At 44.2% G+C, this 16,344-nt stretch overlaps 1 protein-coding gene across 1 annotated transcript; it reads left to right on the forward strand.

Annotated features, from left to right (window-relative positions):
* Nucleotides 1-1,088: 1,088 nt before the first annotated feature.
* On the forward strand, nucleotides 1,089-1,793 carry LOC138796475 (vomeronasal type-2 receptor 26-like; the record flags this gene model as incomplete). The annotated part of the gene is made up of 1 exon (XM_069976081.1): nucleotides 1,089-1,793. A coding segment is annotated over one exon (705 nt), but the record flags the coding sequence as incomplete, so codon positions are not given.
* Nucleotides 1,794-16,344: the final 14,551 nt, after the last annotated feature.

Here is a 16,344-nt window from a genome sequence, read left to right on the forward strand (position 1 = left end):
GCATCTATATGAGCCAACATTTAAGCACCGTGTCAATTATAATCATTTCTTGGGTCGCATTTTAGACATATTTGACATATACATTTTTTATAGATTTTTTTCTTCTTTGCTTTGAAAATGGGAAAAGGGTGTATTGAATTTTATATGGGGCATTTTTTACATTGTCAAAAAGTTTTTTTCATTACTTGAATCCACCATTTGTAGAATACACTGTAATACTAATATAGTTATACATAATAGTGATGAGCGAATACTGTTCGATCAAATAGCTATTTGATCGAATAGTGAGATATTAGTATATTCGATATTCGTACGACTATCCCGCGAATATTCGATAAACGATAAATGTTCAAATTCCCCAGCTTCCGGTTTCACCCTCCAAATGGTCAAATAGGTGTTTTTCACTAATCGATTACTTGTTCCCATAAACTTTAATGGGATCGAATATTTGAATATTCGTCGGATATTCGTACGAATATAGAATATTGGAATATCTCACTATTCGTTCATCATTAATACTAATCTCTATATATGGCAGCTCCCTGCCTTTTTGTAGAAACAATTAATGGCATTACTCATAGTTCTCTTAGGGTTGCTAAGTATACACTGCATGCCGATCTACGCAAATTTTAATCTTCTTTCTCAGGAGTATAAGTATATGTATGTCCTTAGCTAGTCATAGGCACGTCTATACTCATGACCATCCACAATCACCACCTTACCATCTCCTTGTTAAAAATAGATAAATAAATGGTAGAAAAGATTATCCTAATGTTAATTGGAAGAGACACAATTGGAGAAGCCTGGTATAGACCATCAAGTTGATGGAAGCATTTGGCAAAATTATTAGCTATTGTCAATTCGTTTTGTGTTATTCTTTCCCAGATAGTGAAAATTGCCAGAGATGCCCTGACCATGAATGGCCGAATGAGGGGAGGAACAATTGTGTTGTGAGGGATGATGAGTTTTTGTCCTATGAGACTGATGTTGTTGCTTTAGTCTTTTCCATCATCTCCATATTACTCTCTCTTATAACTTTATGTATAATTGGAATATTCACTTTATTCCGGAACATTCCCATTGTCAGAGCCAATAACCGGAACCTCAGCTTCATTCTCCTGATCTCTCTCATGTTCAGCTTACTCTGTGTGTTTCTCTTCATCGGTCGCCCAGTGGATATAACCTGCATGCTGAGACAAATCTTTTTTGGGATCTTCTTCACAGTAGCCGTGTCTTCTGTCCTGGCCAAGACCATCATAGTCTGCATAGCATTCAAGGCCACCAGACCTGACAGTCCCTGGAGAAAGTGTGTGGAAGTTAAGCTTCCTTATACTGTAGTGTTGGTCTGTTCATCTATTCAGACCCTGAATGCAGTTATCTGGTTGTCACTGTCTCCTCCATATCAGGAGTATAACCTGGATTATCCTGGGAAGATCATCATTCAGTGTAATGAAGGGTCAGTCTTGGCCTTTTACCTCATGTTGGGTTATATGAAGTTTCTGGCAGCGGTGAGCTTTGTTCTAGCTTTCCTGGTGAGGACATTACCTGATATCTACAATGAAGCCAAGTACATCACCTTCAGCATGCTGGTGTTCTGCAGTGTCTGGATCTGTGCCATCCTGGCCTATCTGAGCAGTACAGGGAAACACATGGTCACTGTAGAGATATTCACCATATTGGCCTCAGGGGTCACTGATATTATATGTTCTGACCACCTTGAGAGTGCAGATAGAAAAATACCTGCATCCACAGGGATGAACATCCACCTTGGCTATCCCGTGGGCACTGAGTGACACATGATCAGGGAGGCAGACCTCAAATGCAGGAAAGCTAGCTATTGGGATGATCCTTCAGGAATCCTAGTGACTTGCAGCAGTCTCAGTTCAAATAATCTACTTAGCTAACTGTTGGTTTGGCTTGACTAAAGACAAAATCTCCTTTTATTCTTCTGATAGCCCATCTGTTTGGATAAAGTTATCCCCTATCTCTTTTACTCCACTAAGGTTGTTCTAGCCAGACATGGCTAGCTCTGGACCTCTTTTTGTATACTAGAGAACTTTCTCACTGGAACTCTCTAGCCTACACTCTCTCTCCTCCTCAGACAAGGCAGTGAAGATCAACTGAAAGTTAAACTTCTTTATCCCGTCACCCCAGAAAGCTCTAGGATTGAGGGAAACCCACCTTGTGACTGAATCTGAGAAGTTTAACTTCAGCTGTACCGGAATAGTGTACTGTGAAACTATGACAACAAAACACAGCAATCACTGAGCTCAATGAGATCAGCGTAAAACAAAAAACAAACAAACAATGGAATACTCACTCAAGAGTGTTTACTGATAAATTGCCCCCTATAAATTTGATTTTGCAATGGATCAGTGGAGACTCTTGAGTGAGTACTCCATAGGTTTTTTTTGGTCGCTGATCTCCTTGAGCTCAGTGATTGCTGTGTTTTGTTGGTCTATTTTTCATTGCCCTTGGTAGGCAGAATCCTGGTCCACACTGATGAGGGGCAAATACCCTAAAACAGCCATCTGTGGTTGGATGCCTGCCTTGGTACCCTTGTCATGTTGCAATACTCGCCACAGAGTTAGACTTTGATACAAAGTTATTCTGAGATTGTTTTTTCCTGACATATTCCTGTTTATGTTTATGGTATACTTTCGTTTATACACTCAGTAGTTTTTTGTAAAAAAAAAAAAAAAAAAAACACATTTGCTCAAAAAACAAAATCTAAATTCTCCTTTCCTAAGAAAGATAATCAAGCCACATGAACAAATTATTACTCCAACATCTACAACATGTCTGCTTTGTGGTTACATAATTTTGGTGAACTTCCTTTTACTTGTTAGGATGTTAGAGGACTTCAAAATTTTGCAGCAATTTTTTAAATTTTCATCATTTCAATTCTGTTCTGTTCAGTTCAGTTCTGAAGTGGATTTGTGGGGCCTGTATGTTAGTTATCCCCATAAATCTCTCCACTGTAAAAACTGCACCCCTAAAAGTATTTAAATTAACATTTCATCAGTCTATTAACCCTTTAGGTGTTTCCCAGAGATTTAAGCAAGTTGGAGAGGAAATTTAAAAATGTCTTTTTTTTTTTGCAGATATTTTATTTTAATAAATTTTTTCCTCTAACACAGCAAATACTAACTGAGAAATACCCCTCACTATTGATTTCCCTTATTCTAATGTTTCTAGAAATCCCCCTATGTGGCCGCAGTGCGTCACCTGACTCAACCACAGGCTGCAGACAGTGGTGCCTTTTTTTTATTTCAGGTTTTTTTTTTCTTTAGGCATTATACCATGTCACAAAGGCATAGCGTTACCAAAATATTTGTGTAAGACAAGTTGACATTTCCATCTGTCTGGACATGTGAAACCCTAATAATTTTTTTTTTACATTTTTATGAGGTAGTATAAATAAAAAACACAATTTAGCAGCTCCTATTTCATAGTTTTTTTGTACGCCATTTACTATATGTCACATAAGACATGTTATCATTATTTGTCAGGTTGGTACGATTACAGCGGTATCCATATTATATAGCTTTTGTTATAGTTTATGGTATTTATGCTATATTTGTATTTGTGTCTTGCATATTGTAAGAGCAGTAATATTTTTATTATTTCGCCAACGGAGTTATGTGAGGGCTTTTTTTTTTGTGGCATAAGCTGAAGTTTTTATTGGTACACCTTTTGGGTACATGTGACGTTTTGATAGCTTTTATCTATATTTTTAGGGGGCGGGATAAACAAAAAAAATTACATTTATTTACATTTTTTTTTTATTTTTTTGAGGTGTTAATGGGGGGGGGATAATTAATGTAATGGTTAATAGAGGGGGTCATTATGAATGCGGTGATACCAAATATGTGTATTTTATTTAAAGGGGATCATTTATAAAGGGGGGTGGGGAATGAGTATACAGTGGTACCTTGGTTTAACCCCTTAAGGACAGAGCCTGAAATGGCCTTAATGACAGAGACAAATTTTATGAATATGACCAGTGTCACTTTAGTCATTAATACCTTCGGGATGCTTTTACCTATCCGGCTGTTTCTGAGATTGTTTTCTCGTGACATATTGTACTTTACATTTCTGGTAAATTGGAGTCGATACTCATAACAAATCTTTATGAAAAAAACCCAAATAATGTGAAAAAATGTGAAAAAATGCATTTTTCCAACTTTGAAACTTTTTTGCGTATACAGAAAGTGGTTATACCACATAAATTATATATTAAATAGCATTAGCAACATGTCTACTTTATGTTGGCGGCATTTATTAAACTATTTTTCATTTTTTTTACACAATAGGGAGCTTAAAACATTAGCAGCAAATTTCCAAATTTTCAGTAAAATTTCAAAATCAGATATTTTTAGGGACCTGTTCAGGTTGAAAGTGTATTTGAGGGGCCTGTATGTTAGAAAGCCCCACAAAGCACCCCATTTCAGAAACTGCACCCCCCACACTCTGCAAAAGCATATCCAGAAAGTGTTTTAACCCTTTAGGGGAGTCACAGAAATAAAAGCTAAGTGTGTAAGAAATTTGAAAATTTTAATTTTCTGTGCAGAGATTTTATTGTAATCCAATATTTTTCATAATTATAAACCTATTACCAGAGAAATGCACCCAAATAATTATTGCCCCGTTTCTGCAGTTTATAGAAATACCCCATATGTGGCCCTATTGCGCTATTTGACGCAACCACAAGCCTCAGATACAAAGGAGCGCCTAGTGAATTTCAACGCCTCCGTTATATTTGGTCATTTCTGACTGTACCACTTCAGGTTGGCAGAGGCTCTGGGGTGCCAAAACCTAAAAAACACCCCTAAAGGGACACTATTTAGAAAACTACACCCCTCAAGGAATGTAACAAGGGGTGCGGTGAGCATTTGGACCCCACAGGTGCTTCACAGATTTTCCGAACAATATGGCGTGAAAAAAGAAAAATTTATTTTTTACACTAAAACGTGGTTCTAGCCTTCAATTTTTCATTTTCTTAAAGGGATAAGAGGAAAAAAAAGACACAAAATGTGTAGCGCAGTTTCTCCCGAGTACGGAAATACCCCACATGTGGCGATAAAGTGCCAAGGGGGCGCAGGACGAGCCTCTAAAGGGAAGGAGCGCCAATTGGCTTTTGGAAGCTGAATTTCACTGGAAAGGATTTCAAGGGCCATGTTGCATTTACAGAGCCCTCGTGCTGCCAAGACACTGGAAACCCCCCACAAGTGACCCCATTCTGGAAACTACACCCCTCAAGGAATCTAACAAGGGGCACAGTGAGCATATGGACCCCACTGGTGACGGGCACAAATGTGGAACAATGTGACGTAAAAGTAAAAAATTTCATTTTTTCACTTTCATGGCACAAATGTGCCCGTCATCAAGGGGTCCATATCCTCACTGCACCCCTTGTTAGATTCCTTGAGGGGTGCAGTTTCCAGAATGGGGTCACTTGTGGGGGGTTTCCAGTGTTTTGGCAGCACGAGGGCTCTGTAAATGCGACATGGCGTTCATCATCCATTCTAGCCAAATCCAACCTCCAAAATCCAAATGGCGCTCCTTCCCTTTGGAGGCTTGCCCTGCGCCCACATGGCGCTTTATGTCCACATGTGGGGTATTTACAGACTCGGGGGAAATTGCTCTACACATATTGTGTGTTTTTTTCTCTTTTAACCCCTTGTGAAAATGATAAATTCAAGGCTAAACCAACATTATAGTGTAAAAAATGTAATATTTCATTTTCACGCCACATTGTTCCACATTTGTGCCCGTCACCAGTGGGGTCCATATGCTCACTACACCCCTTGTTACATTCCTTGAGGGGTGTAGTTTCCATAATGGGGTCACTTGTGGGGGGTTCAACTGTCTTGGCAACACAGAGGCCTTTTGAATGCAACATGGCCCCTTAAAATCCATTCCATCCAAATACAGCCTTCAAAAACGAAATGGCGCTCCTTCCCTTCGGAGGCTTACCCTGCACCCGAATGGCGCTTTATGTACACAAGTGGGGTATTTCCGTACTCAGGGGAAATTGCTCTACACATTTAGTGTTTTTTTTTTTTTATCTTTTAGCCCCTTGTGAAAATGAAAAAATCATGACAAGATTAATGATTTAGAGTAAAAATTTTACAAAAATTACACTAAATGTTGGTCTAGCCTTGATTTTTTCCATTTCCACAAGGGGTTAAAAAAGAAAATTAACACAAAACGTGTAGGGTAGTTTCCCCTGATTACGAAAATACCCCATATGTGGGCATAATGTGCCATATGGGCACAGGGCAAGCCACCAAAGGGACAGAGCGCCATTTAGAGGCTGGAATGGAGGATGGAGGCCATGTCGCAATTACAAAGCTCCTGTGCTGCCAGGACAGTAGAAACCCCCGACAAGTGACCCCATTCTGGGAACTACACCCCATAAGGAATCTAACAAGGGGTGCAGTGAGCATATGGACCCCACTGGTGACAGGCACTTACGTAGAACATGTGCCGAGAAAATAAAAAAATACTATTTTTTTCATTTTCACGTCCCAAATGTGGCCGTCACTTGGGGGCCATATCCCCGCTGCACCCCTTGTTAGATTCCTTATCGGGTGTAGTTTCCAGAATGGGGTCACTTGTGGGGGGTTTCTACTGTCCTGGCCGCACAGAGGCTTTGTAATTGCATCATGGCATCCTCTAATGGGAATGGCGGCCATACCTATTTAGCTGGGAAAAAGGGACAATTCTAATTTATTTGGGGGTATTAGGCCAATTATTAGTTTATAAGGTTGAAAATGACAGGTGTCCATCAAATTCAACCTGTGTTGATCCAGAGGAAGGCAAAAACCCCTCGTGAGGCAGACGACAGTAGCCTCATCAATGGGAAAAATTCCTTTCTGACTCCATAATGGCGATCAGAATAATCCCCGGACCAACGTGACCCCTGAAATAGGAATAAGGGACAGAATTTAGATAATGTAGAACCCCAGTGACGTGTGGTGCGCCTTGAAGCGATCCAATATGCAGAGGCCGGGGTGATCAGGACAGGCGTCACACTGGAAATGGTGTCCTTCCTGATCCCCCTGTTACGCCACACTCTGCACTTCTTCTGGGGTCTCCTGTTCTCCAGTGTGGGGGACGTCACCTGGAAAATGTTGTCCTGGTGCGATACGGGGTCATTCATATCCAGAAGCGCTGGGTCCGCTCCATGGCTGCTAAATATTAGGGCGCTATAACTACTTCTGATATGTTCGGATCGTGCCGCAAGCTACAGTAGCTCGGGCAGCGAGGGACCGGAAGAGGGGATGCTGGTATAAATGTTATCCCCGTACAGGTGGTGGTAACCTTTATCCAGCAGTGGGAAGATCAGTTCCCGGACGATCTTCCCACTTGTTCCGAGGATGGGAGGGGAGGGGGCATCTGGGGCTGGATTCGGGTGTTCCTTCCTACATACACTCTAAGGGTACGTGCACACTGCGGAATCGCGACAGATAACCCTTTGTGCATTCCGCAGTTGGCACCCGCCGGCGGACTGATGCAGGCGCACGTCTCCGTCCGTGTCATAGACTCCATTCTATGCACGGGCGGATTCCGCTCTCCGTCCAACGTGTTCATTCTTTGGATGGACGACGGAATCCGCCCGTGCATAACATGGAGTCTATGACACGGATGGAGACGCGCGCCTCCATCAGTCCGCCGGCGGGTGCCAGCTGCGGAATGCACAAAGGGTTATCCTTCGCCATTCCGCAGTGTGCATGTACCCTAAATCTGTAAGTGTACCCAGAGGTACTCTCACAGAGTTTGTAGAATTTCACACCATACCGTCATCTCTTATTGGGACGGTACTGGCGGAAAAGACGTGTCTGGGGGCAGCGTACACTACGCTACCCCCAGACACGTCACTGGATGATGAGGATGAATGGAGGAAAGAACGATCCCCCCCATTGATCCTCACTGGCTGTTTCGGTGTCGGAGGCAATAATAACGTATCCCTCTGACACCGAAAACACCCTGGGGGCCATCTTTATATGGGGACTAGTATATGGGGTATGTAGTGGTGTAGTGTCAAACTTTATTCAATGTAGTGTGGTGTAATGTAGTGTTTTTTACGTGTTTTTTTTACAGTAAGTATAAAAAAAATCTACGCCAACAAAGGAGTTGCTGATAAATGCCGCACTTATGTGCGGCACTTATAAGCAGACCGTGGCAGTAGAATATAGAAAAAAAACACCCTACGCCAAAAAGGAGGAGTTGCTGATTAGCAGCGCACTTTTGTGCGATGCTAATCAACACTCAGCGGCGATAGGGTGCGGAAAATAGAAAAAAAAAAATTGGGGAAAAAAAAAAAACACTTTTTCTATATTCTGAATATCCCTGTAGCTGCTGATAAGTGTATTACACATATCAGCCGCTAGGGGGCAGCAGAGCGCAAAATCCGGAAAATGACGAGGCTGGAGCCGAAAATAGCCGAAAGAAGACGACGAGGACCGCCGGAAAGACCCGAAGACCGAACGGAATGACGGAGGACGCCGCGAACCCGGAAGCCGCCGATCAGGAGCCCGGGACAGGTGAGTAATGTACAAATACCTGCTCTGGACCCCTCGGCTACCTAGCTGAGGGGTCCAGGGCAGGTATTTACTATTTTGTGGGACTCTGATCGCCGTGCCACCGGCCCGATCGCCGTGAACGGCCGGTGGCACGGCGATCAACATTACTTTGTACAGTAATGGCGGTCGGTGCCGTCCTCGGACAGCACCGACCGCCATTTTTTTCTGGGTCATCGGTTCACCGATGACCCGGAAAGGTTCCGATCGCCGCTATTGGCTGATCTGAATTGATCAGCCTATAGCAGCGATCGTAAGCACGGGGGGTGTTAACCACCCCCCGTGCCGAGAAGCTATGATGGCCTGCTATGATTTATAGCAGGCCATCCTCCCCGACCGCTGTGTGTGAACACGCAGCGATCGGGGAAACATCGGGCGTAAATTTACGCCCTGATGCGCTAAGTACCAGGGCGCCAGGGCGTAAGTTTACGCCCGATGTCGTTAAGGGGTTAAAGGGACCCAGGTCGCTCTTAAAGGGACCCATTTTGCTCTTAAAGGGACCCAGGTCGCTCTTAAAGTGACCAATTTCACTCTTAAAGGGACTGATTTCACGCTTAAAGGGACCAATTTCGCTCTTAAAGGGACCCAGGTCGCTCTTAAAGAGACCCATTTTGCTCTTAAAAGGGACATATTTTGCTCTTAAAGGGACATATTTCGCTCTTAAAGGGACATATTTTGCTCTTAAAGGGACCCAGGTCGCTCTTAAAGGGACCCATTTCGCTCTTAAAGGGACCCATTTCACTCTTAAAGGGACCCAGGTCGCTCTTAAAAGGACCCATTTTTCTCTTAAAGGGACATATTTCACTCTTAAAGGGACATATTTTGCTCTTATAGGGACATATTTTGCTCTTAAAGGGACCCAGGTCGCTCTTAAAGGGACCCATTTCGCTCTTAAAGGGACCCATTTCGCTCTTAAAGGGACCCAGCTCGCTCTTAAAGGGACCCATTTTGCTCTTAAAGGGACCCAGGTTGCTCTTAAAGGGACCCAGGTTGCTCTTAAAGGGACCCAGGTCGCTCTTAAAGGGACCCATTTTGCTCTTAAAGGGACCCAGGTCGCTCTTAAAGGGACCAATTTTACTTTTAAAGGGACATATTTCGCTCTTAAAGGGACATATTTCGCTCTTAAAGGGACATATTTTGCTCTTAAAGGGACCCAGGTCGCTCTTAAAGGGACATATTTCGCTCTTAAAGTGACCCAGGTCGCTATTAAAGGGACCCAGGTTGCTCTTAAAGGGACCAATTTCACGCTTAAAGGGACCAATTTCGCTCTTAAAGGGACCCAGGTCGCTCTTAAAAGGACCCATTTTGCTCTTAAAGGGACATATTTCGCTCTTAAAGGGACATATTTTGCTCTTAAAGGGACATATTTCGCTCTTAAAGGGACATATTTTGCTCTTAAAGGGACCCAGGTCACTCTTAAAGGGACCCATTTTGCTCTTAAAGGGACACATTTCGCTCTTAAAGGGACCCAGATCGCTCTTACAGGGACCCATTTTGCTCTTAAAGGGACCCATTTTGCTCTTAAAGGGACCCAGATTGCTCTTAAAGGGACCCAGGTCGCTCTTAAAGGGACCCAGGTCGCTCTTAAAGGGACCCATTTTGCTCTTAAAGGGACCTAGGTCGCTCTTAAAGGGACCAATTTTACTTTTAAAGGGACATATTTCGCTCTTAAAGGGACATATTTCATAGTTACATAGTTACATAGTTACATAGTTAATACGGTTGAAAAAAGACACATGTCCATCAAGTTCAACCAAGGAGGGGATGGATACAGGGAAGGGGGAGGGATGATAGGTTCTATACATATGCATTTATATTATTTTGCTCTAAGAACTTGTCTAGCCCTGTTTTGAAGCCCTCTACTGTTTTTGCTGTGACCAGATCCTGTGGTAGACTGTTCCACAGATTCACAGTTCTCATGGTAAAGAAGGCTTGTCGCCTCCGGAGATTGAACCTTTTTTTCTCCAGGCGGAGGCAGTGCCCTCTTGTCCTTTGAGGGGGTTTTACCTGGAACATCTTTTCCCCATATTTCTTGTAGGGGCCATTTATATATTTAAATAAGTTAATCATATCTCCCCTTAAACGTCTCTTCTCCAGACTAAACAAATGTAATTCTTTTAATCTCTCCTCATAACTAAGATGCTCCATTCCCCTTATTAGTTTAGTTGCCCGTCTTTGTACCCTCTCCAGCTCTAGAACATCCTTTTTATGAATCGGGTTCCAAAACTGGACGGCATACTCCAGATGGGGCCGCACCAAAGCTTTATAAAGCGGTAATATTATATCCCTGTCCCGAGAGTCCATGCCTGCTTTAATGCATGACAATATCCTGCTGGCCTTAGAAGCAGCTGACTGACATTGTGTACTGTTCTGTAGTCTATTATCTACAAGTACACCCAGATCCTTCTCCATCAGTGACTCTCCCAGAGTAACTCCCCCCAGGACATATGATGCATGCGGGTTATTAGTACCCAGGTGCATAACTTTACATTTATCCACATTGAACCTCATTTGCCAAGTGGACGCCCAAACACTCAGAGTGTCTAAGTCATCCTGTAATATCTGCACATCCTCCATAGACTGTACTGTACTACAAAGCTTGGTGTCATCTGCAAAGATAGAAACATTGCTGTTAATTCCATTCTCAATATCATTAATAAACAAGTTAAACAGAAGAGGGCCCAGTACTGACCCTTGGGGTACACCACTTATTACCGGGGACCATTCGGAGTAGGAATCATTGACCACCACTCTCTGGGTACGATTATTAAGCCAGTTTTCAATCCAGTTACACATTAAATTTTCCAAACCAATAGAATTTAACTTACCCATCAGACGTCCATGAGGAACTGTGTCAAACGCTTTTGCAAAATCCAGGTACACTATATCCACAGCCGCGCCGCCATCCAGGCTTCTACTTACCTCTTCATAGAAACATATTAGGTTGGTTTGACAGCTTCTGTCCTTAGTAAAACCATGCTGGTTATCACTTATAATACTATTAGCCACTACATACTCCTGGATGTAGTCCCTTATAAGCCCCTCAAATAGTTTCCCCACAATGGACGTTAAGCTTACCGGTCTATAGTTACCTGGGGAAGTTCGAGAGCCCTTTTTGAAGATCGGCATTACATTTGCCTTACGCCAGTCCCTAGGCACAATACCAGTAAGCAAAGAATCACGGAATATTTCATACAAGGGTAGTGAAATTACAGAACTGAGTTCCCTAAGAACTCTGGGGTGCAATCCATCAGGCCCTGGAGCTTTGGTTACATTGAGTTTGTTTAATTTATCTTGGACCATATCTATAGTAAACCAGTTCAGTACATTACATGTGTTAGCAGCACTGGCCCCACCCACCTCAGTACTGGCCCCACCCACCACAGCTCCATCCTCTTTTGTATATACAGAACTGAAGAACCCATTAAGTAACTCAGCTTTCTCCTGATCCCCAGTTATTAATTCCCCGTCGCCATTATTTAGGGGTCCTACATGCTCTGACCTTGGTTTTTTTGCATTAATATATTTGAAGAATTTTTTGGGGTTTCTTTTGCTTTCTATAGCTACCTGCCTTTCATTGTGAATTTTTGCTGCTTTTATTACATTTTTACATGTTTTGTTGACTTCTTTGTAATGTTTAAATGCTACAGCTGACCCCTCTGATTTATATTTTTTGAATGCCCCTTTTTTCTCATTTATAGCCCTTCTAACCTCGGTTGTCGCCATGTGGGATTGGATTTTAACCGTTTATATTTGTTACCCATAGGAATATATTTGGCAGTACAGTTATTTAATGTGGATTTGAAGATTTCCCATTTATTAGCTGTATCCGTATATGACAGCAGCCGCTCCCAGTCTATGCCCTGAAGTTCTGCCCTTAACCTAGGAAAATTGGCCCTTTTAAAATTAAGAGTTTTTGCCCTCCCAACATGTTTTTCTTTTCTACACTTTAAGCTAAAAGTCACTATATTGTGGTCACTATTACCCAGGTGTTCATGCACAGTGACATCCCCAACCAGCTCAGCGTTGTTAGAAATAACCAGATCCAACAAGGCATCACTTCTAGTTGGCTCCTCCACAAACTGGCCCAGAAAATTATCCTGCAGGAGGTTAAGAAATTCCCTCCCCTTTGTGGTTTTAGCTGAACCGTGACCCCAATCTATATCTGGGTAGTTGAGGTAGTCGCTCTTAAAGGGACATATTTTGCTCTTAAAGGGACCCAGGTCGCTCTTAAAGGGACATATTTCGCTCTTAAAGTGACCCAGGTCGCTCTTAAAGGGACCCAGGTTGCTCTTAAAGGGACCAATTTCACGCTTAAAGGGACCAATTTCGCTCTTAAAGGGACCCAGGTCGCTCTTAAAAGGACCCATTTCGCTCTTAAAGGGACATATTTCGCTCTTAAAGGGACATATTTTGCTCTTAAAGGGACATATTTCGCTCTTAAAGGGACATATTTTGCTCTTAAAGGGACCCAGGTCACTCTTAAAGGGACCCATTTTGCTCTTAAAGGGACACATTTCGCTCTTAAAGGGACCCAGATCGCTCTTACAGGGACCCATTTTGCTCTTAAAGGGACCCATTTTGCTCTTAAAGGGACCCAGATTGCTCTTAAAGGGACCCAGGTCGCTCTTAAAGGGACCCAGGTCGCTCTTAAAGGGACCCATTTTGCTCTTAACCCCTTAACGACATCGGGCGTAAACTTACGCCCTCGTGCCCTGGTACTTGGCGCATCAGGGCGTAAATTTACGCCCGATGTTTCCCCGATCGCTGCGTGTTCGCACACAGCGATCGGGGAAGATGGCCTGCTATAAATCTTAGCAGGCCATCTTAGCTTCACGGCACGGGGGGTGGTTAACACCCCCCGTGCTTACGATCGCCGCTATAGGCTGATCAATTTAGATCAGCCAATAGCGGCGATCGGAACCTTTCCGGGTCATCGGTGACCCGATGACCCGGAAAAAAATGGCGGTCGGTGCCGTCCTCGGACAGCACCGACCGCCATTACTGTAAAAAGTAATGGTGATCTCCGTGCCACCGGCCCGATCGCCGTGAACGGCCGGCCACCCGTTCACGGCGATCGGGCCGGTGGCACGGCGATCAGAGTCCCACAAAATAGTAAATACCTGCCCTGGACCCCTCAGCTAGGTAGCCGAGGGGTCCAGAGCAGGTATTTGCACATTACTCACCTGTCCCGGGCTCCTGATCGGCGTCTTCCGGGTGCGCGGCGTCCTCGTCTTCGTTCGGGTCTTCGGCTTCCTCCGTGACGTCACGTTCGGCTTCTCTCGGCTATTTTCGGCTCCAGCGTCGGCTTTTTCCGTATTTTGCGCTCTGCTGCCCTTTAGCGGCTGATATGTGTAATACACTTATCAGCAGCTACAGGGATGTTCAGAATGTAGAAAGTTTTTTTTCCAAATTTTTTTTTTTCTATTTTCCGCACCCTATCGCCGCTGAGTGTTGATCAGCATCGCACGAAAGTGCGCTGCTAATCAGCAACTCCTCCTTTTTGGCGTAGGGTGTTTTTTTTTATATTCTACTGCCACGGTCTGCTGATAAGTGCTGCACATAAGTGCGGCATTTATCAGCAACTCCTTTCTTGGCGTAGGTTTTTTTTTTATACTTACTGTAAAAAAACACGTAAAAAACACTACATTACACCACACTACATTGAATAAAGTTTGACACTACACCACTACATACCCCATATACCAATCCCCGTATAAAGATGGCCCCCAGGGTGTTTTCGGCGTCAGACGCATACGTTATTATTGCCTCCGACACCAAAACAGCCAGTGAGGATGAATGGGGGGATCCTTCTTTCCTCCATTCATCCTCATCATCCTCATCATCCAGTGACGTGTCTGGGGGTAGCTTAGCGTACGCTGCCCCCCAGACACGTCTTTTCCGCCAGTACCGTCCCAATAAGAGATGACGGTATGGCGTAAAATTCTACTAACTCTGTGAGCGTACCTCAGGGTACTCTTACAGATTTAGGGTACGTGCACACTGCGGAATGGCGAAGGATAACCCTTTGTGCATTCCGCAGCTGGCACCCGCCGGCGGACTGATGCGGGCGCATGTCTCTACCCGTGTCATAGTCTCCATGTTATGCACGGGCGGATTCCATCGTCCGTCCAAAGAATGAATACGTTGGACAGAGAGCGGAATCCGCCCGTGCATAGAATGGAGTCTATGACACGTGTGGAGACGTGCGCCTGCATCAGTCAGCCGGTGGGTGCCAACTGCGGAATGCACGAAGGGTTATCTGTCGCGATTCCGCAGTGTGCTCGTACCCTCAGAGTGTATGTAGGAAGGGACACCCGAATGCAGCCCCCAGATGCCCCCCCCCCCATCCTCGGAACAAGTGGGAAGATCGTCCGGGAACTGATCTTCCCACTGCTGGATAAAGGTCACCACCTGTACGGGGATAACTTTTATACCAGCACCCCCCTCTTCTGGTCCCTCGCTGCCCGAGCTACTGTAGCTTGCGGCACGATCCGAACATATCAGAAGCCGTAATAGTGCCCTAATATTTAGCAGCCATGGAGCGGACCCAGCGCTTCTGGATATGAAGGACCCCGTATCGCACCAGGACAACATTTTCCAGGTGACGTCCCCCACACTGGAGAAAGGGAGACCCCAGAAGAAGTGCAGAGTGTGGCGTAACAGGGGGATCAGGAAGGACACCATTTACCAGTGTGACACCTGTCCTGATCACCCCGGCCTCTGCATACTGGATCGCTCCAAGGCGCACCACACGTCATTGGGGTTCCACATTATCTAAATTCTGTCCCTTATTCCTATTTCAGGGGTCACGTTGATCCGGGGATTATTCTGATCGCCATTATGGAGTCGGGAAGGAATTTTCCCCTGTGATGAGGCTACTGTCGTCTGCCTTACGAGGGTTTTTTGCCTTCCTCTGGATCAACACAGGTTGAGTTTGATGGACACCTGTCATTTTCAACCTTATAAACTAATAATTGCCCTAATACCCCCAAATAAATTAGAATTGTCCCTTTTCCTCAGCTAAGTAGGTATGGCCGCCATTCCCATTAAAGGAGGCCATGATGCAATTACAAAGCCTCTGTGCGGCCAGGACAGTAGAAACCCCCCACAAGTGACCCCATTCTGGAAACTACACCCGATAAGGAATCTAACAAGTGGGGCAGCGGGGATATGGCCCCCTGGTGACGGCCACATTTGGGACGTGAAAATGAAAAAAATTGTATTTTTTATTTTCTCGGCACATGTTCTACGTAAGTGCCCGTCACCAGTGGGGTCCATATCCTCACTGCACCCCTTGTTAGATTCCTTATGGGGTGTAGTATCCAGAATGGAGTCACTTGTGGGGGGTTTTTACTGACCTGGCAGCACAGGAGCTTTGTAATTGCGACATGGCCTCCATCCTCCATTCCAGCCTCTAAATGGCGCTCTGTCCCTTTGGTGGCTTGCCCTGTGCCCATATAGCACATTATACCCACATGTGGGGTATTTTCGTACTCAGGGGAAACTACCCTACACGTTTTGTGTTCATTTTCTTTTTAACCCCTTGTGGAAATGGAAAAAAATCAAGGCTAGACCAACATTTAGTATAATTTTTGTAAAATTTTTACTCTAAATCATTAATCTTGTCATGATTTTTTCATTTTCACAAGGGGTTAAAAGATAAAAAAAAACATTTAATGTGTAGCGCAATTTCCCCTGAGTACGGAAATACCCCACATGTGGACATAAAGCGCCATGCGGGTGCAGGGTAAGC

This window comes from Dendropsophus ebraccatus, chromosome 7, assembly GCF_027789765.1.
Source record: "Dendropsophus ebraccatus isolate aDenEbr1 chromosome 7, aDenEbr1.pat, whole genome shotgun sequence".
Lineage (NCBI taxonomy): Eukaryota > Metazoa > Chordata > Amphibia > Anura > Hylidae > Dendropsophus > Dendropsophus ebraccatus.